The sequence below is a fragment of the Dendrobates tinctorius genome, unplaced genomic scaffold (genome assembly GCF_039654945.1).
Source record: "Dendrobates tinctorius isolate UK_male_01 unplaced genomic scaffold, ASM3965494v1 ptg000051l, whole genome shotgun sequence".
Taxonomy (NCBI): Eukaryota; Metazoa; Chordata; class Amphibia; order Anura; family Dendrobatidae; genus Dendrobates; species Dendrobates tinctorius.
Window position 1 is genome coordinate 6,482,925 of NW_027361719.1, and position 24,537 is coordinate 6,507,461.

Below are 24,537 nucleotides of genomic sequence, written 5' to 3' on the forward strand. Positions count from 1 at the left end.
TTGGCCAGTTGTCAGGATGTGAAAAGTTAAAGTGAATAATTTCAGTATCCGCAATTGAAAAGAAGATTTTTTTATAAAAACATATTTGGTCACTCTAAAATTTCAAAGACAAAAATTATTTAAGAAACACTTGACCTACATGTTTCAAGGCCATGCAGATCCCTTAGTCATAACTATGATGATGTTGAGATCAGGGTTTTTTTTGAGCCATATCATTACTTCGAGGACTCATTGTTCTTTACACTGAAAATAGTTTTTAATGGCATTGGCTATATGTTTTTGGTTGTTGCTCTGCTAAAGTATAGATTTGAAGCAAGTTGGACACCTCACTGATGGCATTGCATGATTGGTAAATATTTGCCTATATTTCTCAAAACTGAGGACACCAAGAAATGAGCAACATTAAGGACCATAACGCAGTGGCTGACCAAGGGAACTTAGTGTAGCAGATTAAAAACACATCATGCTTACTTTCCTTCCAACCAACCCAGAAGATGTTTAGCAGTGCCATCAGCTCAGAACTGGCAGCAAGTAGTGGGACCAATTTACACTTATCGTTTTGAGAAGACTTGTAAGAAGTGGTGTTCATGGAAGTGTTGGAAAAAAGGCCAAGTGACTCAACCCCATGTGTAAGTCATTTACCGGGGAGTGTTCATCTGGATACAGAGGAGTCAGGGGTGAGAAAATTAACTCCTACACAGTTCATTCACCGTAACTATTTTACTTTGTTATATGGGTAATTTAACCAGACAACAGAAAACATTCAAAACATTATACAGACATTTAGCCAGAAGACTGAAATCTTTGTGCTGTACAGAGTGGCACCCAAACAATCTGTACCTACTGTACTTTCTATAAATCTACCTACTGGCGTGCTTCCAGCCACCTAAAGAATGGATACCAAATATTAAACCACACCACTCACAGAAAGAGTGTTAAAACATAGTAAATTTTATTAAAGATACAAGAATTCATAAAATGTTACAAAGTCACAATTGACATATACAGAACATACCATCAGAGGAAAAGAGTTTTTACCCAAGTAAGACACACAGGGTGGGAAAGTGGAGATAAGTACAGGCTATGGGATTTAGAAAGTTCATAAAAGCACTGACACATCAGCATGTATTAAATGAGCTAAGCAAGAGCGATTCAGATCAGATCATAAAGTGCAGATAGTACAAACACATAGACATGCCAGATAGTATATATAATTCAACACATACCCATATATTTACGCCTGTACACAATGCGACATGCGTTTCGCTTATCGCTTTCTCAAGGGGAGGTGTACACTCACTGGCCACTTTATTAGGTACACCTGTCCAACTGTGTGTTAAGACTTAATTTCTAATCAGCCAATCACATGGCGGCAACTCAGTGCATTTAGGCATGTAGACATGGTCAAGACAATCTCCTGCAGTTCAAACCGAGCATCAGTATGGTGAAGAAAGGTGATTTGAGTGCCTTTGAACGTGGCATGATTGTTGGTGCCAGAAGGGCTGGTCTGAGTATTTCAGAAACTGCTGATCTACTGGGATTTTCACGCACAACCATCTCTAGGGTTTACAGAGAATGGTCCGAAAAAGAAAAAAAATCCAGTGAGCGGCAGTTCTGTGGCCGGAAATGCCATGTTGATGCCAGAGGTCAGAGGAGAATGGGCAGACTGGTTCGAGCTGATAGAAAGGCAACAGTGACTCAAATTGCCACCCGTTACAACCAAGGTAGGCAGAAGAGCATCTCTGAACGCACAGTGCGTCGAACTTTGAGGCAGATGGGCTACAGCAGCAGAAGACCACACTGGGTACCACTCCTCTCAGCTAAGAACAGGAAACTGAGGCTACAATTTGCACAAGCTCATCGAAATTGGACAGTAGAAGATTGGAAAAACGTTGCCTGGTCTGATGAGTCTCGATTTCTGCTGCGACATTCGGATGGTAGGGTCAGAATTTGGCGTAAACAACATGAAAGCATGGATCCATCCTGCCTTGTATCAACGGTTCAGGCTGGTGGTGGTGGTGTCATGGTGTGGGGAATTTTTTCTGGGCACTCTTTGGGCCCCTTGGTACCAATTGAGCATCGTTGCAACGCCACAGCCTACCAGAGTATTGTTGCTGACCATGTCCATCCCTTTATGACCACAATGTACCCAACATCTGATGGCTACTTTCAGCAGGATAATGCGCCATGTCATAAAGCTCGAATCATCTCAGATTGGTTTCTTGAACATGACAATGAGTTTACTGTACTCAAATGGCCTCCTCAGTCACCAGATCTCAATCCAATAGAGCATCTTTGGGATGTGGTGGAACGGGAGATTCGCATCAGGGATGTGCAGCCGACAAATCTGCGCCAACTGTGTGATGCCATCATGTCAATATGGTCCAAAATCTCTGAGGAATGCTTCCAGCACCTTGTTGAATCTCTGCCACGAAGAATTGAGGCAGTTCTGAAGGCAAAAGGGGGTCCAACCCCTTACTAGCATGGTGTACCTAATAAAGTGGCCAGTGAGTGTATATGTCATGTCCTACCTTGTCCAGTTTATATGGCCCCTCATTCACTCATAGACAAATCACGCTTCGCACATGGCACCGCCACGCCCAGGTCCCAGGTGCATCAGTTTCCGGCATTCAGCTTCGGCGTGCGGGGAGGAAATCCTCCGTGATGTCATATTCACCCACCGTAAGTTGAAAGAGGCCTTAGACAAAATGCAGGGAACTTGGGCACAGTGCGAATGCGCGTCACCATATTACTGAAGGCTTGTGATGTAACGGTGCTCCCTCACTGATCTATTGCGCTTGCGCAAGAGTCATCCGTGCATTGCGAATGTATCAAAAGGTGCGAAGGGGCAGTAGGAAGTACACTGTCACAATAATGGGATCAGACGGATATGCAACCATCATAAATTTGTGCAGGGCATGGGGAAACCGCTGGCACTAAACCATGCCCCGCAATATCCCCGTGCCCTACCCACACAGTACATTATGGGAAAATAAGTTTCAATACACTGTCCATGCATCAATATCATTCAGATATATATGAATTATGAACAAAAGTTATATTAACAGACAGACAATTAAATACTCCCATATACAGAGTCAATTAGTATTCCTATGGACGACTTCATGTTATAGGATATTCCCATACACTGAGTCACTTAGATATTCCCATGGCAAATTCCATATAACTAGAGAAGATCTTCCTCATTATCCAGCTTAGACCCCAAATAGATCAGTGGATCCCAAGCATCAGAAGGTAGATGGAACAGGACCATATATCAAAATAGGACAAATGTGAGTAAAGTACTAAAATAAGGAAATAAAAAAAACAAATGAGCAGATAGACACAGACACAACAAAATTAAAATAAGGCAGAGAATTATAAAAACAGAGCAAAGCTAAGTTTTTCATTTAGTCCCTTAGGGGACATAGTGCCCAGCTCAACAATCCACTTAACTTCGGATTGTGCCAAGATCTGTTTTAAATTCTCACCCCATATGCCCCCATATACTCTATCAATGCCTCTAATTTTTAGGCCGCAGGGATCCGAATTGTGGTGTTGTCTGAAGTGTCTGGGCAGAGTTTTAAGCAGTGAAGGATCCTCCACCTCTCTCGCTGCAAGGATGTCCCGTACGTGCTCCCTCACCCTGACACGTAATTCCCTAGATGTTAAGCCAATGTACGTTTTTAAACAGGGGCACTGAGTGAAGTAAATAAGGCCCTTTTCACACATCAGTTTTTTGCCATCAGTCACATCAGCCATTTTGAAAAAAAATGGATCCGGCGACTGATGCCGCTGGATCCGTTTCTTTCTCATAGACTTGTATTAGCGACAGATGGCCTCACGTTTCGTCCGTTGTTCGCCGGATCCGGCGAAAAAATTTTTGTCCGGCGGCCGGACACAACGCACAAAGCAACATTTTTTGTGTCCATCAAAAAATCTGACAGCGACGGATTCGTCGCTGTCCGTTGTTTCCTAGAATGAAAGCCTATGGGCGCAAGATCCGTCGTCATCCGTCAAATAACGGATGCCGGCGACGGATCCGTTTTTTAAACTGAGCATGCTCCTGACAGGTTAAGACACAAAAGAAAGAATAGATATATACACATAGAATACACACATATATATATACAGTCATGGCCAAAAGTTTTGAGAATGACACAAATATTAATTTTTACAAAGTCTACTGCTTCATTTTTTCTAATGGCAATTTGCATAAACTCCAGATTGTTATAAAGAGTGATCAGCTTAACAGCAATTACTTGCCATGTCAATATTTGAATAGAAAATGAACTTTATCCCCCAAAACACATTTCAACATCATTGCAGCCCTGCCTTAAAAGGACCAGCTAACATCGTTTCAGTGATTGCTTCATTAACATAGGTGTGGGTGTTGATGAGGACAGGGCTGGAGATCAATCTGTCATGATTAAGTAAGAATGACACCACTGGACACTTTAAAAGGAGGCTGGTGCTTGGCATCATTGTTTCTCTTCTGTTAACCATGGTTATCTCTAAAGAAACACGTGCAGTCATCATTGCACTGCACAAAAATGGCCTAACAGGGAAGAGTATCGCAGCTAGAAAGATTGCACCTCAGTCAACAATCTATCGCATCATCAAGAACTTCAAGGAGAGAGGTTCCCTTGTTGCCAAAAAGGCTCCAGGGCACCCAAGAAAGACCAGCAAGCGCCAGGACCGTCTCTTAAAAGTGTTTCAGCTGTGGGATCGGGCTACCAGCAGTACAGAGTTTGCTCAGGAATGGCAGCAGGCAAGTGTGCGTGCATCTGCACGCACTGTGAGGCGGAGACTCTTGGAGCAAGGCTTGGACTCAAGGAGGGCAGCAAAGAAGCCACTTCTCTCCAGGAAAAACATCATGGACAGACTGATATTCTGCAAGAGGTACGGGGAGTGGACTGCTGAGGACTGGGGTAAAGTCATTTTCTCTGATGAATCCCCTTTTCGATTGTTTGGGACATCTGGAAAACGGCTTATTCGGAGAAGACCAGGTGAGCGCTACCACCAGTCTTGTCTCATGCCAACTGTCAAGCATCCTGAAACCATTCATGTGTGGGGTTGCTTTTCAGCCAAGGGAATGGGCTTTCTCTCAGTCTTGCCTAAAAACACAGCCATGAATAAAGAATGGTACCAGAATGTCCTCCAAGAGCAACTTCTCCCAACCGTCCAAGAGCAGTTTGGTGATCAACAATGCCTTTTTCAACATGATGGAGCACCTTGCCATAAAGCAAAGGTGATAACTAAATGGCTCAGGGAACAAAACATAGAGATTTTGGGATCATGGCCTGGAAACTCCCCAGATCTTAATCCCATTGAGAACTTGTGGTCAATCATCAAGAGACGGGTGGACAAACAAAAACCTTCAAATTCAGACAAAATAAAAGCATTGATTTTGCAAGAATGGACTACTATCAGTCAGGATTTGATCCAGAAGTTGATTGAGAGCATGCCAGGGAGAATTGCTGAGGTCCTGAAGAAGAAGGGTCAACACTGCAAATATTGACTTGCTGCATTAACTCATTCTAACTGTCAATATTACCTTTTGCTACTCATAATATGATTGCAATTATATTTCTGTATGTGATAAAAACATCTGACAAACACACATAAAAACCAGAGGGCAGTAGATCATGTGAAAATATATTTGTGTCATTCTCAAAACTTTTGGCCATGACTGTATATATACACACTGTATATACATGTCATTGAGACACATATATATATATATTTATAGTTCATAGAGTTCTACATAGCATAATAGCCGCTAAATCAATTGCCGGCTTCAGTAAAATCATTCCCGAACCCGTCATGATATGACATATGGTTTACATATAGTAAAGCTGCCATGGACTCCGCGCAGCCTCACTGACTACACCTGACAACAGTGAGGCTGAGCGTTTTCCCTGGCTGACCTAAAGTTAACTCGATAGTGTGGGAAATTTTCTGAACTTTTTCCCACGCTGTTAGATCACCTCAGGTCAGCCGGGGACTCCGCGCAGCCTCAGTGATGTCAGCAGATCCATCAAAAAACGGAAGAAATGGATGGAATAAATGATGCGACGGATCCGTTTTTTCAACGGATCTGCTAGCCAAGGAATTGAGACTGATGGTAAAAAACTGATGTGTGAAAGTACCCTAACATGAGAGGTAGTACAAGAGATATAGTGGGTAATAGTATATTTATGGGTACCATCAGCAGAAGAGAAAGTCTTGGCTCTTTGGATATTATGTAAATTACAAGCCATACAATTCCCACAGGGATAACAGCCCCACCTCTGCTTCCTAGAGCTAAACAGATTTTTCTGAGGAACCACGTAGTGACTTCTCAACAAGTGGTCCCTGAGATTTCTGCTCCTCCTAGCTGTTATGAGGGGTATCTCCAAAATTTCTTTGTTTAGTATAGAGACTGTTTTAAAGACTGGCCAGTGTTTAGTTCAAATTTGGCAAATAGTATCTCACTCACAGTTAAAAGTGGTGATAAATCTTGTTTGAACGTCACCTTTTTTTAAAATTATTATTAGGATTGCAGAGTAGTTTCTCCCTTGGGGTATAGTTTGAACTGTGCTTAATATTCCTGTGACTATACCCTCTCTCTAGAAAACGGTACCTCAAATCTTTTGCCTGTTGTTCAAATTTGTCCATTGTGGAACAAGTGCGTTTGGCCCTCAAAAATTGGCCGATGGGAATGGCCTTGATAGTAGAAAAAGTGTGTGGAGGAGGAATGCAGAAAGGAATTTGCGGATGTTTCCTGTTGTGAGTTCATTTTCCCCTCCGTCACTGAGGCCTGGTGAACTCCCTATTCTAGTGAAGGAAGGTAGTGAGCCTGATTATCAGGCACCTGGGACTAATGAAGACGATTGGCTGAGTGGAGTCACTGACTGGATTTAAGGCAGCCTACGCCCTTTCTGCCCTGCGGGTGATTTCTCTGTGGACTCTTGGACACCAGTCTGATTCCTGCTCTCCTAAAGCTAAGTTTTCTGTTTTGCCTTTTTGCATTTAAGATTTGTTTTTGTTTTTCTTGCTTTTTGGATTCTGCCACTCCCTGCTGAGTGTGCAGTGTTCCGTTAGCTCTGTCTTCTGAAAGTACCTGAGTGCTGATTTAGTTTTGAAGCTTAGTTGCTTCAGGGCCATTTTTATATCAGCTTGTTGGCTTTTGTCTCTGATAGGGTTTTGGCAGATTGCAGACAGCAGCCTTCCTATCCGTTCCTATCTAGGTAGTTTTTGGGCCCCGTCTTTGCTCAGCCTGTCTTTCTGTCTGTGTAAGTGTTTTCATCTTGCTTCACCGTCATTATATGTGGGGGGCTGCCTATTGCTTTGGGGTCTACTCTGGGGCAGTTAGATTTCCCCTTTCCTTCTTTAGGCCTATGTATCTCTCCGGCTGTGATCGAGGGGTCTAGGTCATCGTAGGAACCCCCCACAGCTACTGCTAGTTGTGTTGATAGGTTCAGGGGTCTGCAATCTGATAGTTGCCAACTTCTCTGGTTTTCTGGACTTAGCTAGCATTTGTGTTTTTGCCTCCTACGGTGACTCAATCATAACAGTTTCCTTACGATGAATATTAGTCTGGACAGATCCAAAGTTGTTGACCGATAGAGTAATGTCCAAAAAATCGATATTACGTTTATGCCATTTGTACATCAGCTTGATGTTATAAGCATTTTTATTGAGATTAAACATAAATTTATCCAATTCAGGGACTTGATCCTGCCAAATAATTAAAAGATCGTCAATGTAACGAAGTCAGCACTGCACATGGTCGGCGGCGCATGCCCCATCCGCACGGAAAACCTCTCTCTCCCAAAAACCAAGAAAGATGTTTGCGTAGGTGGGTGCACAGGCCACCTCCATGGCTGTGCCGTGCTTCTGCAGGTAATACCGGTCCCTGAAAGTGAAGAAATTATGATACAGGACAAATTGTAATAGTTCTAATATCAGGTCAACAAGTGATCCGTCCAGATTGCTCATCTCCAGGAAAAATCATGCAGTGCGTAGTCCATCATTATGATCAATGCATGTATAGAGGGACTCGACGTCCACGGTGACAAAGAGCATATCGGAGTCCAAGGAAAGACCGTCGACCCTGGCCAGGACGTCAGCAGAGTCCCTGACATGAGAGGGCAGCGTCTCAACCAAAGGTTTCAGATAGTAATCAATGAATTTACATATTATGTCGCACAGCCCTCCCATGCCAGAGAATATGGGATGCCCCGGGGGGGGTCGACGGGATCCTTGTGAATATTGGGAAGGAGGTAGAAAGTGGGGGATTTTGGGAAATTTCACTGTTAAACCATCTAGAATTTTTTTAGGGATAATCCCCTTTTCCAAGGCTTGAATCAGTATCAAATCAAGCTGCTGAGAGAATATGGTTATAGGGTTTTGAGGGAGGAGTGAGTAATAATCCCTATCTTTAAGTTGTATGAAAGCTTCTCATATTTATCAACTGGCCAGATTACGATGTTTCCTCCCTTGTCAGCTGGCTTGATGACTACATTGTCCAATAATTTTAGTTCCGAGCACGTCTATGCTTAGAACTGAGATTATCTCTCTTAATTTTAGATGATACTACTTTTTTTTGGCGTGCTTGTCTAAACCGGCTGCCCGCTACCTGTTTACAACCTGGAAACTACAGTATATCGATTATAGGAGTGTAATGCATGTAGCCTGCAGTTCACCACAGCAGTTTGCAATCTTACAAACAATTACTCCTATTTCCCAACCAAATATCCCTCTCCCATCCCGATGTGACCTCTATGAACTCAGAGAAATAGTACATCCTCAATAATATTAAAAATACCCCAACAGTTAACCATCTGTATCTGCTAATTAGCCGTGAACAAAGACTATAGAAGTTGAATAACTGTCCTGTACTATAATGTTCCACAGAAACTCTCTCTCCTGCAACAAAAGGAAGTTCAAGTTTGGTCTGGAGTCTGTTGCGTGCTGTATTGGCACCTAGGTGTCATGACACAGCTGTGAGGTGATCCGGGACCAGGAACTCCTTCCCTGTCCCTAAAACTAAGGGGCACCCTAGCTTGCCCTACTCCCCGGATACTTCTGAAGGTGAAGATGCCAGGGCCTCTACCCTTGCATTATCACCTGAGTTAGCCCTCCGTCTGTTCTATTCCCCCACCCAGGAAAGTGGGGTGCTACAGTGCACCGTAGTACACTAACCCGACAAACAAGGCAACACAAACAAGGGTTAGCAGAAAACTGCAGACATATAAAATATTTACTCACATATAACAGAGGAATGCACCAGGCTTGGAGGTAGGAGAATAAACCAAAATAGAGAATTATAGGGAAGTAGCACACATACAAACCAAACAACAGTCACGGATAACTCCTCCAACTCCATACAAACCAAACAACAGTCACAGATAATTCCTCCAACTCTCCTCATATGAACTCCTCTCCCTCCATTAGCCATGCAGCATGCACCGACAAGCCCAAATTATAAAGGAGAAAGGACTTGCTAACCGAACTCAGCTGTGAACACAGGGATTTCTAACATGGCTGATTAACACCTGTTCTGCCAGAAGAAACAAACATATTTAAAATGAAGAAGTGCTTCTTCTCATTGGCGAAGTAAGAGCAATCAGTTGCTGCGGTCTACTAGCTCCACACTGTTGCGGTAACCCAGTGACATTAGGTATTGATTAGGAGTCTATGTTATGAATCAAACAGGAAACGTGGCAACAAATCCAAAAGTTCTGGATGCTGATTTTGGCAAAAAAGTGGCCTGAACAGTGAATAAGTCAATATGCCTTGCTATCTAACCACAGGCTCTATCTCAGCCTTAAGTCTTTTGGCGCTAGAATGTAGTGTGGTGTGCGTACACAGTTACCTACTGCTGCGGCGCAGTGGGCCTTAGTGTTCTTACAGACCCAGATATGCTCCAGGCAAACAATCAGTGTATAAAGATGGATGCAGGGCCCCTCCAACAGGTGAGTGGTACTGTTGATGCTTGTGGCTTAACTCCTGAGCAGCGTTCAACAAGTCTCACGCTAGGTCCTGGCCTTTTCCGTCTCTTAGCAGCGTTCCAGGCAGAAATCTCCTCACATCTGAACAGGTTCTGGTCACGGACTACATCAGCTCCACTCTGCCGCTGCTCTTGCTGAGGTGCTTTCACAAGTGGATGCTGTCAGATTCTTTTCCAGTACATCCTCACCCTGTTCTCATTAGTTACAAACTGCCCTTAAGATGGCCGCTCTTCCTCTTCCTGTGTTTCACATCAGTCACATTGTAGTCCCACCTCTGGCATTTTACAAGCATCTCACTGTAAGGCTTAGAGAATAGTGACATCTTGTGACTGAATAACAACATTACTGTAGAGAATAAAATCTATTTACAACAGGTACAGTGTTATACTGGTGTTGATACAGGTATACACAATTATACCACTCTGGTGAGCCGACACACATCTCACACATGCATGAAAACATAAGAACTAGGGTGCAGAAAAATGGCAGCAGATGCCCTGGAGTAAAAATTGAAAATATTTGGCTGTAACAGAAGGCATAGGTACAATAATGAGTGTCTGCAGGCAGCAGTGAGACATGGTTGAGGTTTCTTGAAGGTTAAGGGCTGCATGTCGGCAAATGGAGTTGGGAATTTGGTCAGTATTAACCCCTTTACCACCTTGAATTTTTCCGTTCTTGCATTTCGTTTTTTGCTCCACTTCTTCCCAGAGCCATAACTTTTTTATTTTTCCATCAATATTCCCAATCTGAGGGCTTGTTTTTTTTGAGGAAAAAGTTGTACTTTTGAACAACCTTATTGATTTTACCATATAGCGTACTGGAAAACAGGAAAAAAAAATCCAAGTGTGGTGAAAATGCAAAAAAATGCAATTCCACAATTGTTTTTTTCTTTTTTTTAAATGCTAAAAGTGACCTAACATTATGTTTCTCCAGGTGATTACAAGTTTGTAGATACCAAACATGCATAGGTTTTTTATATTTAAAAGGTAAAACAAAAATCCAATGCTTTAAAAGAAAAAAAAAAAAATGGAGCCATTTTCCGAGACGCGTAGCGTGTTTATTTTTTTGGATCTGGGGTCAGGTGAGGGCTTACTTGTAGTGCGCCCAGCTGACATTTTTATTGATACTATTTTTGGATAGATATGATGTTTTGACCTCTCGTTATTGCATTTTATTGCAATGTTGTGGCGATTAAAAAAAGTACCGTATTTTACGCATTATAAGACGCACTTTGTTCCCCAACATTTAGGAGGGAAATGGGGTGCGCATTATAATGCGTATATACCTTACCAGTACCGCTGCTGCCCAGGGTGTCCGCCGCCGCCGCTGCCCGGGGTGTCCGATGCTGTGGGGGCTCTACTGACATTTTGTGAAAGGCCAGAGCCACCCGCAGTTCCGTGGTTTCCTGTGTGACGGACTCCGGGAAAATGGCTGAAATCTTATCTCCCGAGATCTTGATGCCGAGATCTCCATCTGCGCATGTGCATGCACAGGAAATCACGGTACTGCGGGGGGCACTGGCCTTTCACAAATGTCGGCAGAGCCCCCCACAGCGGCGGACACTCCGGGCAACAGCGGCGGCGGACACCCCAGGCAGCAGTGCCAGACACCCCAGCAGCACCGCCGGGGACACCCGCAACACCGGACACCCGCAGCGGTGCACTGCACATCGGACACCCCCTCATCCCAGACTGCGGCCTGCAGCATCACCCCACTCCTGCCTCCTCCAGCAGCGACTCTGGGACCCCACTTCACCGCCTCCACCACGCCCGGTAAGCAATAAGACGCATGGATTATAAGAAGCACCACCATTTTATTTTTCTCCTCAAAATTTGGGGTGCGTCTTATAATCCGGAGCATTTTATAATCCAAAAAATAAGGTAATTCTGACGTTTTGATTCTTTTTCTCATTACGCCGTTTACTGATTGGATTCTTTTTATATTTTGATAGATATTGCGTTTCTGAATGTGGTGATACTAAATATGTGTATTTTATATTTTTTTCAATTGTTTTATTTTAAATGTGGGAGAACTTTTATATTTTTAACATTTTTATAATATATTAATAAACTTTTTTTTTGACTTTTTACATGCTTCAGTAGTCACCTTAGGAGACTTGAAGCTGTGCTCATCTGATCGCTTGTGCTACACATAGCAGGGCTGCAATCCTGCTATGTGTAACAAATATGCTCATCTGCTATGACAACCACAGGGGTCTTCTGTAGACCCTGGGTTGTCATGCCAGCCCATCGAAGCCCCATGGTCATGTTACTGGGTCCCCGATGGGCGGAGCTTGTGATGCAATTCCACCTGCATCTGTAAGGGGCACATGACAGCTTATTGGATCAGCTGTCATGTATCGGAAAAGGTGCGTGCTCTGGCGCTGAGCCCAAAGGAGGCAACTTATGATGCACCTATGCATCATAGGTCGTAAAGGAGTTAATGGTGTCCTTAATGCTGAGAAATATGGGAAGATACGTATCTATCATGTAATGCCATCAGGGAGATGTCTGGTTCCAAATTTATTCTTCAGCAGGACGACGACTCCAATGGCATTAAGAACTATCTTCAGTGTAAAGAAGAAGGAGTCCTGGAAATGATATGGCCCCTACAGAGCCCTCATCTCAATATCATTGAATCTGTGTGGGACTATGTGAAGAGACAGAAGGATTTGCTCAAGCCTACTGTACATCCACAGAAGATCAAAAGATATTTGGAGCAACCTATCTACCAAGTATCATCCCAAACTGCGTGCAAGTGTACCTAGGAGGATTGATGCTTTGATGGCAAATGTTGGTCACACCAAATATTGATTTGATTTAGTTTTCTCTTTTCCTCATTCACTATGCATTTTGTTACAAGATAAAAGTAAACAATTAACACTTCTATTTTTAATAGCATTCTTACTTTGCAGAATTTTTATTCACCTGTCTAAATCTTTTACACAGTACTGTAGTTTGTATTTGCTATTGGTATTACAAAACAAGAAAATATAGTAAATATATTAAATGGACTTCAACATTGTTAAGCTATCCTTAGGATAGCTAGTTCAGATCAGATCAGTGGAGTGTCACTCCTACCAAACCCATTGATTAGAACTGAAAAGCCACAGTGCTTCTAAGGCCGGGGTCACACTTGCAACTGCAATGCAAGAAACTCGTGTGAGTCTCTTGCCTCAATACCTGGCACTGCCGCCGGCACTCGGGACCGGAGGGTGCGGCTGCATGCATTTCCATGAAAGCTGAGCACTCCGGTCCCGAGTACCGGCAGCAGTGCTGGGTACTGATGCGAGTTTCTTGCATTGCAGTTGCAAGTGTGACCCTGGCCTAAGGGCCCCGTCACACATAGCGACTCACCAGCGATCCCGACAACGATATCAACGTGTCAGGATCGCTGGTGAATCACTACATGATCGCTGGTGAGCTGTCAAACAGACAGCTTCACCAGCGATCAGCACAGCGACGCCGAGTGCGCGGCGTCGCTGTGTTCGTTAGTTACCAGCGCGCTGATGCAGGGAGCTGGTAACTAACGGACACATCGGGTATCTAAGAGATGCACGTCCCTTGGATACCCAATGTGTACATTAGTTACCAGCAGATCGCTGGTCTCCCGCCTGTCACACGCAGCAATGCATGCTGGCCAGCAGGAGACCAGCGACCAAAGAAAAGTCCAGAGGTTTCCCAGAGCGATCAGCGATACCGGCAGGGGGGGCAGTCGCTGATCGCTGTCACACACAGCGATCTCGCTGGTGAGATCGCTGTTGTGTCACAAAACTTGTGACTCAGCAGCAATCTCGCTAGCGAGATCACTATGTGTGACGGGGCCTTAAGAGTGAAACATCCACACTGTTTATCTGGAAAATTTGCATATTTGATAGTCTGTGTATTGTGGATGGTCTAGAGCTGCAGTAGTAGGGCAGAGTCAGACGGCTGTATGACCCGTGCGTGAATCGCATTGCACTGCACGGACTGGCCCAACACCTCTCCTGACCTGAGCAAGACTGTATGATGGATTACGATGCAGCTGTTAAGCTCAGGTCAGGAGAGCCGACAGCCAGTACGAGTTTTACGATGCGATTCTCGCAAGAGAAATATGGCAGTCTGTCTCTGCCGTACAAGTAGTATGGCATGATGTGTTGTAGTAGTTAAAACTGTGACTATGTAGTTAGACTGGGCCTCAGGTACCACTACTGAGACATAGCGGCAGTTTAATCAGTGGGGCATGTAATCCCTGTGACATGTAAGATCGGTATGTCATAAAACAACAAAAACGTTTGAGAAAAAGTGGATTTTTTTTACATCAAATTAAGTCTAAAACTCATGATTAAGTCCCAGCAGTGTGGCCCCAAGGGACATTTAATAACTGTCTTGTGGATAGGTGATGCTAGAATTTTCTTTAAATATTCTAGCCAATTTAAGTTTTTCATAGAACACACTATGGGCAAAAAGTTGTAGACTTCAGAACAAATTTTTTTTCTAAAGCATTAATTCCAAGGATGCTTGGAATTGCACAGATTTTTCTGGCTAACACTGTACCACAATATATTGCGGTCTACATAAGAAAAATAATGTGACAGATATTTTATTTAAAAATGTGTTTATTTAAAAGCTGTTTTTTAAATACTTTTTAGAATTTCACTTGTCAGCCATATTAGGAATACACGTTCTTCCTGTATATGAAGCCAGCACTGATGGTGTGTGCTAAAAGGTAAATGCAATGAATGGGAGTCAGTAGACAGAAATGTCTATGTCATAAAATATCACAGTCTACAGGAAGTACAACCGTCTCCTCCAGTAAAAACAACACTGCGTCTCTTGAAGATATTTGTCTTACCATTAGCGTCACCTTTTTTTGAAAGCAACTTTTGGAGAAGTTCAGCCTGTTTGTAGCATAAAATTTGCAACTTTTTGAATTCTTGGTACAGTTGTAAAAAAGCATCTTCCATCTTATATTACCTAAAAACAAGGAAAACAACTTTTAACCAAATACTGTTTTGAGAAATGCTCGTTACTGGTCTACTTTCAGTAGGGAATGTTTTTCTAACAATTGCACAGTAAATGTAATCAAAAATGTTCTTAAGATGTCAGAGGAGCAACTGTCTGAATTTTTGTTAGAAATTGTGGTTCTGCGCACCCACCTGGGAATGGTTCAGGTCTGGTGCTAAGCTGCGAAGGTTGCAAGCGATGCCATTGTCTTGACCATGGAAGAGGGACTACCACGCGTTTATGGAAACTGTTCCAATCTCTTGGAGCATTGTGTTCTGGAGTAGTTGGATGTGTGGGGATGCGGGACATCATATCTCACATGGATTTCTCTGCCCGGGGAACATGGGATGCTGTGTTCCCCGGTTGCCATGCAACACAGTACGCTGCTATGTCTGCTACTAGGCAGTGGTGGGATTGTGTCCATTCTGTTGCACAAGAGAGAGTGGTTGTCTGGGGATGATTGGGAGGAAGTCAACACCTGATCAGTTCCTTCAGTATCAGGTGGGCTATTTAACCCCGCTCCCTGCTTAGGCCTTTGCTGTTTATTGAAGTTTCTTTGTGTTGTGGCGGTGAGTGTTTCTGGCAATATTGGTAGCTATGTTTTCAGTGTTTTTTTCAGTTCTTCCCCTTGTCTCTTTGTGCTTCATCCCTTGGGTTCTTTGCAGAGGTAGCCACCTGTTTCTTGACAAGGCACCAGCCGCGTCACCAGACGCCAGCTGCCAAGCGACAGTGGGCCTGAGAAGGAATCTGCCAGAGTCTCCCTTCCATCTCTGGAAGCTGGGAGAATATTTCTGGCCTTTAAAGGCCTGCTTGTGCCATGTGCAACTGTGACTGCGCCATTGCTGGTTTGGTGACAGTCTTGCCAGTTTTCTCTGCATAGCACATAACAATTTTGCCTCTCCATCATTTCTATCAATAATAATATACAGTATTAACATATCTATGTGGTTAAAACTTCCAATTGAGAAGTACATTCAAGGCCTCATTATAAAGAGGTCACCCAGGTGTGTGTATCCTGGGTTCACCACCACCAAGGGGTCTTCAGCAATGGTAAAATATTGGTAAATTGACAAGCCATGTATGTTTTTGTATGTTGTATTTTCCAGCAGCTTTTGGCATATCATAGCACACATGGCACATGCTTGTTGCAACTTTCATAATTATGTGATGACATCAAGAAGGTAAAAACAGTATAGATGATTCTTAATGTCAATAAACAGTATTACCTATTTGCCAACGACAAACAAAAAAACACATTTCCCACTCACCTCTATTGTTTTTAAAAGGAACCTGTCACCTGATTCATGCTGCTCAAACAGTCCTGCCAAGTATATTAAAATATAAATATAGTTAGATCTGTCCAGAGACTATAACTGGAGATGTGACTAGTCCAGCTTCGCCCCTGGCCAGCTCTTCCCAGCACTTATAGAGGTGATTGATAGATCTCTCTCTTTACAAGCACTTTGCAATTTATATACAGTGGGGAAAAAAAGTATTTAGTCAGTCAGCAATAGTGCAAGTTGCAAGTTCCACCATAATATGCAAATAAAATGAAAAAAAAACAGACAATGTGATTTTCTGGATTTTTTTTTCTCAGTTTGTCTCCCATAGTTGAGGTCTACCTATGATGTAAATTACAGACGCCTCTCATCTTTTTAAGTGGTGGAACTTGCACTATTGCTGACTGACTAAATACTTTTTTGCCCCACTGTAATGGAGGAACTGTAGACAATCCCTTTCATTCCTAAATGCCAATTACTCCATTAAAGGGGTTTACCCATGAACAAAGTTCTTGGAACAGTAATAATTTCCACAATTGGCTGTGTTTAAAAAAATGTTCCTGTGCTGAGATAATCTTATGCTGTAAATGTGCCCCTGCCATGTAATGTGTAATGGCTGTGTCTGACCATGCAAGAACATGGTCTGATCATATCACATCTCCTGGGAAGGGGAGAAAGCAAATGATCATTGGCCACAATGATCAAAAGTCTGTGTGGAGAAAAAATGGGCACAGAATTTCAGGAAAGAAACATCTTGCCAACCATTAAGCAAGGGGGTGGATCAATCATGCTTTGGGGTTGTGTTGTGGTAGAAGTGAAGAATAGATTCAATGAAATTTCAACAAATTCTAAATGTAAATCTAACACCATCTATAGAAAGCTGAAGTTGAATAGAGAATGTCTTCTACAAATGGATAATGACTTTAACCCCTTAGTGACGGAGCCAATTTGCAGCTTAATGACCAGGCCAATTTTTACAATTCTGACTACTGTCAGTTTATGAGGTTATAACTCTGGAACGCTTTAACAGATCCCACTGAGACTGTTTGTTTGTGATATATCATACTTCATATTAGTGGTAAAATTTCTTCGCTATGACTTGTGCTTATTTATGGAAAAGAACTGAAATATGGCGAAATTTTTTTTAATTTTCAATTTTCAAACTTTTAATTCTGCCCATAAATCAGAGCTATGTCACACAAATACTTAAAGGGGTTGTCCACTACTTTATATTAACCCCCCAATGTATCCCCCCCGGGCCCCTAATGAATTTTGTAAATACCTTGCGCTGCCAATGCTGCCTGTGACCCCCAGCCCTTGACGGTTTCGGAAAGCTGTCTCAGAAGGGATTTACCATGTATGGTAATTGGTGCTACGAATCTCAGTGGATCATACAAGATGTTCACCACTGACAAGGCACCACGTTTAGTGAATGGTTTGTCTGCACAGTTGATTTGGAAACCGAAGGCATCGGCTGACAGGTTCCACCTCAGGCCTAAGCTTCTCTGCACAGGCGGACGGTCTGGTCCCAGGTCTATGTCCTTGAATCCTGGTGTGTGGCCACTTGACTCAAAGGCTCTCCTGATAGCCGGACTGTTTGAAGCAATTTTGTGCAGTCTAAGCTTAGCTCGGTACAGCATACCTTGGGTCCTCTTAAGTAAGTCAATCACCGTTTCTTCTGTGGGTAGAGATTTTAGTCCATCATCTACATAGAAGCCTTTCTCTACAAAGTCTCTGACGTCTGTTCCATATTCAGACTCTCCTAGTGCGGTACTCCGCAGGCCATAGGTTGCCACGGCGGGCGAAGGGCTGTTCCCGAATACGTGCACCCTCATGCGATACTCTACCATCTCTTTGCTGGGGTCGTTGTTCTCGTACCAGAAATTCCTGTGGTCCTCTCTGACTGTGAAGCTGTGGAACATCATGTAACCTTTTGTTCCTGGAGACGCACACTGCCCACTTCTCTTGTAGACTGTGTGGCAACTTTGAGACGATTGGGTTCACTCCATGGGCAATGTCTAGGTAGCACAGTCCAGACAGACAAGCGTCTCTTTTCGCAAGTTCCAGCTCCATAAGCAGATCACTTAAGTCCAGAAGTTTGTGGTCTTCCTTAAGGATGATCCTTGGAATGTACTGCAGTCTCTTGAATAGAGACTTTTCTATGGCTTCAGCGCTGCCATAGGTTCATTCAAGTCTCTGGCAGGCAGCAGTGAGACCTGCTTCAGCTTGTCCCACATAGACAGTCCTTAGACTCTTGATATGGTTTGTGGATTCAGGACCCAACCATTTGACCATGAGGTCGAGCTTCTGTTCCACGGATAGGTTGAAGTCAGCAATGGCGGCCTAGAAGATTGCTGTCCAGGCTCTGTAGTTCTCTGCACGGTCGTCAAATTTTGAGAGACTAGAGTTGATTAGCTCACTGCTCACCATGAACCTGGCAAACTCGGACATGGCTGATCCTTCACTCCTTGCTACCGTGATAGCTTGTGGTGCCCCTCAGGCGTATAAGCTGTCTGGCATGGAGGGAAGAATTGTTCCTGGGTAGAATAATGTTGAGCTGTGGTTTAACTTCTGGAGATTCTGATGACTACTGCTTGAACTGTGGAGGTGGGCTGGAGTGTGCTTTGTGGTCATCCTGCAGTGATTACTGCTCCTGAGGGAACACGTCATAGTTGGTCTTGGGTCTCTGTGGAAGCTGTGGGTAACACTGGCACCATAAGTTGGACTAACTTGGACGTTTCCACAATGTTAGGTGGAACATCACTGGAGAGGGTGTGCGCTGCAGGATTCTGTTTCTGCACGTAGTTGCTGGTACGAACAGCTGGGTTGTCTTCTTCCAGTTATGGTAGGCAAATCAGGTTGAGGTTTTGCTTCAATGCTTGCTTGAGTATTTTTACTTCGGCTAGCACGATTTCTTCCTCCCTCTCTGTTTGAAGAATCTTTGCTCGAGCCTCTGCTTCTGTTTGAAGAATCTTTCCTCGAACCTCTGCTTCTGCCTCTGCCTCTGCTCTTGCTTTCTTGGCTTCTCCAGCTCATGCAAATATTGAATGGAGGAGATGAAAATAGAATAAAAATCTTGTCCTTTATTAGTGCATCATAAAAACATGCTGATGCGTTTCAGGCAATACTGCCCTTAGTCATAGCAATGCCCTGACCCCTGAACTGGAAGTGGAAGAAATGCCCATAAGAATTAATATAATTGCAGACTGCCATACACACAAGGCCAGTAGGTGGCAGCAGAGCAAAATGTAAGAATATACATAGCATGAAAAATAAAAGTCAAAGAAATTACAGAGCATAACTTAAAGGGAACCTGTCACACCCCCAGGCGTTTTTAAGTAAAAGAGCCAACTTGTGCAGCACTAATGCTGCATTCTGTCAAGGTGGCTCTGTTACTTAGCTTCTGTTCCACCGCAGTAATAATCGTTTATAAAATTGTTCAAAAATACCTGAATTTTGACAGGGGGGCAGGTCTTTCCCCCTCTGACAGACGCCTCGCATCCATCAGTCATTTCGTATTTGGCGCCGCCTCCTCAGTTTTCTTTTGAAATGCTGGCGCCTGCGCTGTACTATAGTTTCGTGGGCATACGCAGTTAGCGCTGCCCGACGTGCCTGTGCTCTCAGATCACATCCTGGCCTTCATATCGCGTGGCCACAGATATGATTTATTCACACTGCGGGGCTGGGAGTCTTGGGCATAAGAGCCGCAGAGAACTACTGCGCATGCCCAAGAAGATATAGTACAGCGTAGGCGCCGCATTTCAAAAGAAAACTGAGGAGGTGGCGCCAAATACGAAATGACTGATGGATGTGAGGCGTCTGTCAGAGGGGGCTTAAAGACCTTCCCCCCTGTCAAATTTCAGGTATTTTTGAACAATTTTATAAACGATTATTTCTGCGGTGGAACGGAAGCTAAGTAACAGAGCTGCACAAGGTGGCTCTTTTACTTAAAAACGCCAGGGGGGGTGACAGGTTCCCTTTAAATGCCCTTGAAACTGGCCGAGCGGAACAGCACAACTTGCGGAACCGAACCACTGCAGATTTTACATCCATATTTTTTTTTACCAGACAATCCAGAGCAAAATACAATAGCAGCAAAGTAGATGAGATTTTAACAAATCCTATCCACGTATTGACAGGATTTCCATGCAGAAGTTGACCTAAGGTATAGATTTTTAAATCTATAGTATGTAATTTTCTTTATGAATTGGGCATGGATTTGGTTTAACAGTTTTCAACTATTGCAAATTTTGCTGCTGATTAGTTTTAAACTCATAGAAAAATATGCAAGTATAATTTATAATGCTTAAAATCAAAGGCTGCGTAGGTCACATGGGAAAAATAATACTGCAGGAGGCTGGATTACACAGAGAACAGCAGGGGAACCACCAAGGGAGGCTCTGAAGGTACTGTCACACTAAGCGATATCGCTAGCAATATCGCTATAACTTATGACGTTATAGCGATATTGCTAGGGATATCGCTGTGTCTGATACTTACTGTACCTACGACCCGCTCCTCCGCTGGTTATCGCTGATCGCGCGAGAACGTCCAGGACTGTTTCTCGTTGTCAGCTTCCTGCGGCGCTTCCTGCTGTGACGACGAGCGACGAGCGTGGAGCCGAGCGGGAGGACGAAGGATCGCCTGGTGTGACAGGTAAGTGGCGACCCCCGTCCCCAGCGATGTCGCTGGTGAGATCTGCCTGTGTGGCAGCTCACTAGCGACCACTTAGAGATGCACCAGCGATCCTGGCCGCGTCATATCGCTGGTCGGGATCGCTGGTACATCGCTAAGTGTGACAGTACCTTGAAGAGCTGCAATCTTCTGTATGGAAATCAAATGCAAGTTAACATTCAAATCTGCAAAATGGGGAGGCTTTGCCGTCAATTCTTGTGGATCTGCTGCTTTAACGGTATTTATTTAACAGTATCGCGATTTATATACAAAGTTTTTGCTATTCTTTTGGATCTGATGCTTGTGATCTTACCATCATCCAGCCATGGCTGCAGTATATAATAGGATTTAATGTAACCCAGGGTCATTAAAGAAATAAAGCAAAATACTTACAAAACTGCTCAACTTTGATTTACATTTGACCTAACTCAGAAAGTTTTTTGGTTGAAATTTTTAGGTGCTTTTCTTTCTATGTAATCTTTTATTTCTCATATACTCAATGCAGCAGATTTTATGCTACTGTAGAATTGTTTATTGTTGCCGTTTCAGTTCCTCTTCAGCCAGATAAGGGATGGTAGATATGTGTAAGAGCGTCCAGGATAGGAAAGTAAAGAGGAAGTAATGTGAAATATTCCAAAAGCTTTAATGTAAAAGAAAATTCCGAAAAATGCAAAAAAAGTAAAAAAAAATAAAATAAAAACAATAAAAAGTGAATGCTCACAAACTATTACAGAAGAAATTTACTTTTAAAACAAAAGTTTTTGGTTCATCTTTGGATATTGTTCTCAATTTATATGGTTCATCCTGAGATAAGCTAAGGCCACGTTCAGTATTTTACATCAGTATCTGTAAGCCAAAACCAGGAGAGGAACAATACAGCCGAGTCACACTTGCGAGTATGATGTGAGAAACTCGCGCATCAGTACCCGGCACTGCCACCCGCACTTGGGACCGGAGTGTGCAGCTGTATAGAAATACATGCAGCCACACACTCCGGTTCCGAGTGCCAGGGTCACTGCCGAGTATTGATGCGCGAGTTTCTCGCATCACACTTGCAAGTGTGATCCCGTCCTAAGAGGAAGAGTATAATAGAAACACGTCACCACGTCTGTATTTATCACCCACTCCAGGTTTTGGCTTACACATACTGATGTAAAATACTGATCAAATACTGACATTATTAATGGATAAGTTTAGATTCGATGACAAAGATTAAAACTTCACGTAGAAAACATGGCTTAAAACTCTATGCGTTTCAGGTGCTCAACATTACTAAGGTAGTTTTATACTTTACCCACTAATATAAACTAATCACAAGATGTCCTGCTAGTTGATCTCTTATAATCTGTTGGAAATCCAGTAGGAAGGGTTTAATACCTCTGCAGCGCCACTACAGGAGAAAGTAGGCATTACACAGTTCCCAATGAAATTTATGGGCTGTCTAATTCATGGATATGATACATCCATGTCAGAAATGCTCTTTGTACCACTGGCTAATAAATCATTACTGAATTCTCTAATAAGGTATTAAAATGGCACTTTTAAGCTATGACACAGGCATATAATTCTATATGGGAGCTTACAGTGGTACTTAGTGGTAAGTTCATTTTAAGTAATAAGGGATGATTTTTGTATTTTGTATATCCACGACATTTTCTAATTTCATTCCACAGTACTGAGTGAAATAATTTTTTGCAATAATAATGAATTCATTAGGGATCGCCATCACAATATGGAGCTGGCTCAGGATGTCGTCACGCAAAGCTACAACTCGTCCCACAAAAATCAAGGACTCAAATAGCTACAGTATGTAAATGAAAGAATAAAAAATTATTGCTTTTGGAAGAGGGGAGGGAAAAACAAAAGCAGAAAGATAAAAAATTGCCCAGGTTTTAAAATACTTGTCCCTTTCAATTACAAATTGCCCAGGTTTTAAAATACTTGTCGATTTCAATTACATTTCTCCACGTTTGCTATAAAGAAAAAAACATGCTGTATTCACCTTTCCCAGGTCTACAATTCTTCAAAAGCATAACAGCCAATCAATGAGCTCAACATCTCTGAATGGGGCATTCCGTCTACACAGAAACGCCCCACTAGAGCCACTGAGCTTACGGATTGGCTGTCGTGCTTTCAAGGCGGGGTCAGAACCACATCCAATGATAGTCATCAAGAGCTGTGGTGGATGCCCGCCAGTGGACCCGGGAAGGAGAGTACAGTGCAGCTTTTTTTTTTTCTTTCTAATAGCAAACTGTAGCCAGGGTAGAAATTTTATTGAAAGGAACAATCCAAATGGTATCAATATTTAGCATATAAGGTAGCAAGCTGGCCATATCTGGAGTACTGCACATTACTTATTTCATGTAATCCATCAGCATTTTCCCATCAGCCAAGCAGGTACGGACTGGGGTTGAAATTCAGCCCTGGCATTTGAAATGACACAGGCCCATGTTGTCCCTGTCTCCAAGCACCAGATGGGATATATTACTAATATTACCCTGGATGGAGGAAAGGAAGATTTACTACAAGACCAATATTTCTAATGATTCCCGTGGCGTGTTGGGTAAGTGACGGAGTCAGCGACTTTGTGCTTCGTCACAACTCTTAACAGTATGGGTGTCTTGAGAACACCGATTCTGTTAACAACATAGCAGACAAGGTGGCCTATGACCAGACAGGCCCTTCTGGCATTTGCCAGAATTGCCAGATGGCCAGTCTGGCCCTGCAGCCAAGTAACCTTCTACTAAAATGAAATACTTGATCAAGATAATACGCTGTGCTACAATCCATCCACAATGAAAGTACCCCCTAAAGATATGGCACCTACCCACTGTGTTACACATTACATAAGTTTTAGAAAAATATGGATTACTCACACTTACCATCAAGATCCCCAAACTTCTACTTTTTCAATTTTGACAGGCCCTGCAAAAATGCTTCAAAAAACAATTGTGATGAGATTCCATGTACAGCTGTGTCCAGGAGCAGCCAAATGAAGAAGACACTTGCAGTAAAATGAGCGTGAGGAGATGTTAGGTTTCTCCCTTATAATGTAGCTTTACGTGACCCTTTGCTTGCTGTAGATCTGCTGTTGCAATAGAACCTGTTTTGAGAGCTGTCTGCTTCTCTAAGGGGAAATTCCCAGCTTCATTACACTGAAAATGAAACCTGCAACCCCCACAAAAACAGGAAACATCAAAACTTTCTTGATAACATTGACTTTTGTAATGGATTCACAGTGACAAATAAAGTCCGATGGACATGTTGATCAGATGTATGGGCCCTTATGGCATTTCAGATCCTATAAAGACATACAAGTTTGCCCCTCACCCCCATGTAATAATGTCTCCCACCTTGTAATAATGTCCCCAATTCTGGCCCCTTCCTGGTATAATTTCCCCCATACTTGGCCCCTTCCTGTAATAATGTCCCCCATAATGGGCCCCTTCCTTGTATATTTTCCCCCATCCTTGGTCCTTCCTGGTATAATCTCTCTAATCCTGGACCCCTTCCAAAAATAATGTCCCCTATTCTGAGCCCCTTTCTGGTATAAAATTCCCAACCCTGGGACCCTTCCAGTAAAAATATTCCAATTCCTGA

General features: G+C 43.1%; 1 protein-coding gene across 1 annotated transcript in view; it reads right to left on the reverse strand.

Annotated features, from left to right (window-relative positions):
- LOC141091265 (TRAF family member-associated NF-kappa-B activator-like) overlaps window positions 1-24,044 on the reverse strand; it is a 53,428-nt gene extending 29,384 nt beyond the window's left edge. Inside the window, exons 1-2 of the mRNA XM_073576724.1 lie at window positions 23,820-24,044; window positions 14,832-14,953 (exon numbers count right to left, since the gene is read on the reverse strand). Of these exons, the coding sequence (XP_073432825.1) occupies window positions 14,832-14,943 (112 nt within the window). The 5' untranslated portion in view covers window positions 14,944-14,953; window positions 23,820-24,044. The remainder of the gene's footprint in view (window positions 1-14,831; window positions 14,954-23,819) is intronic.
- Between the last annotated feature and the right edge of the window lie 493 nt (window positions 24,045-24,537).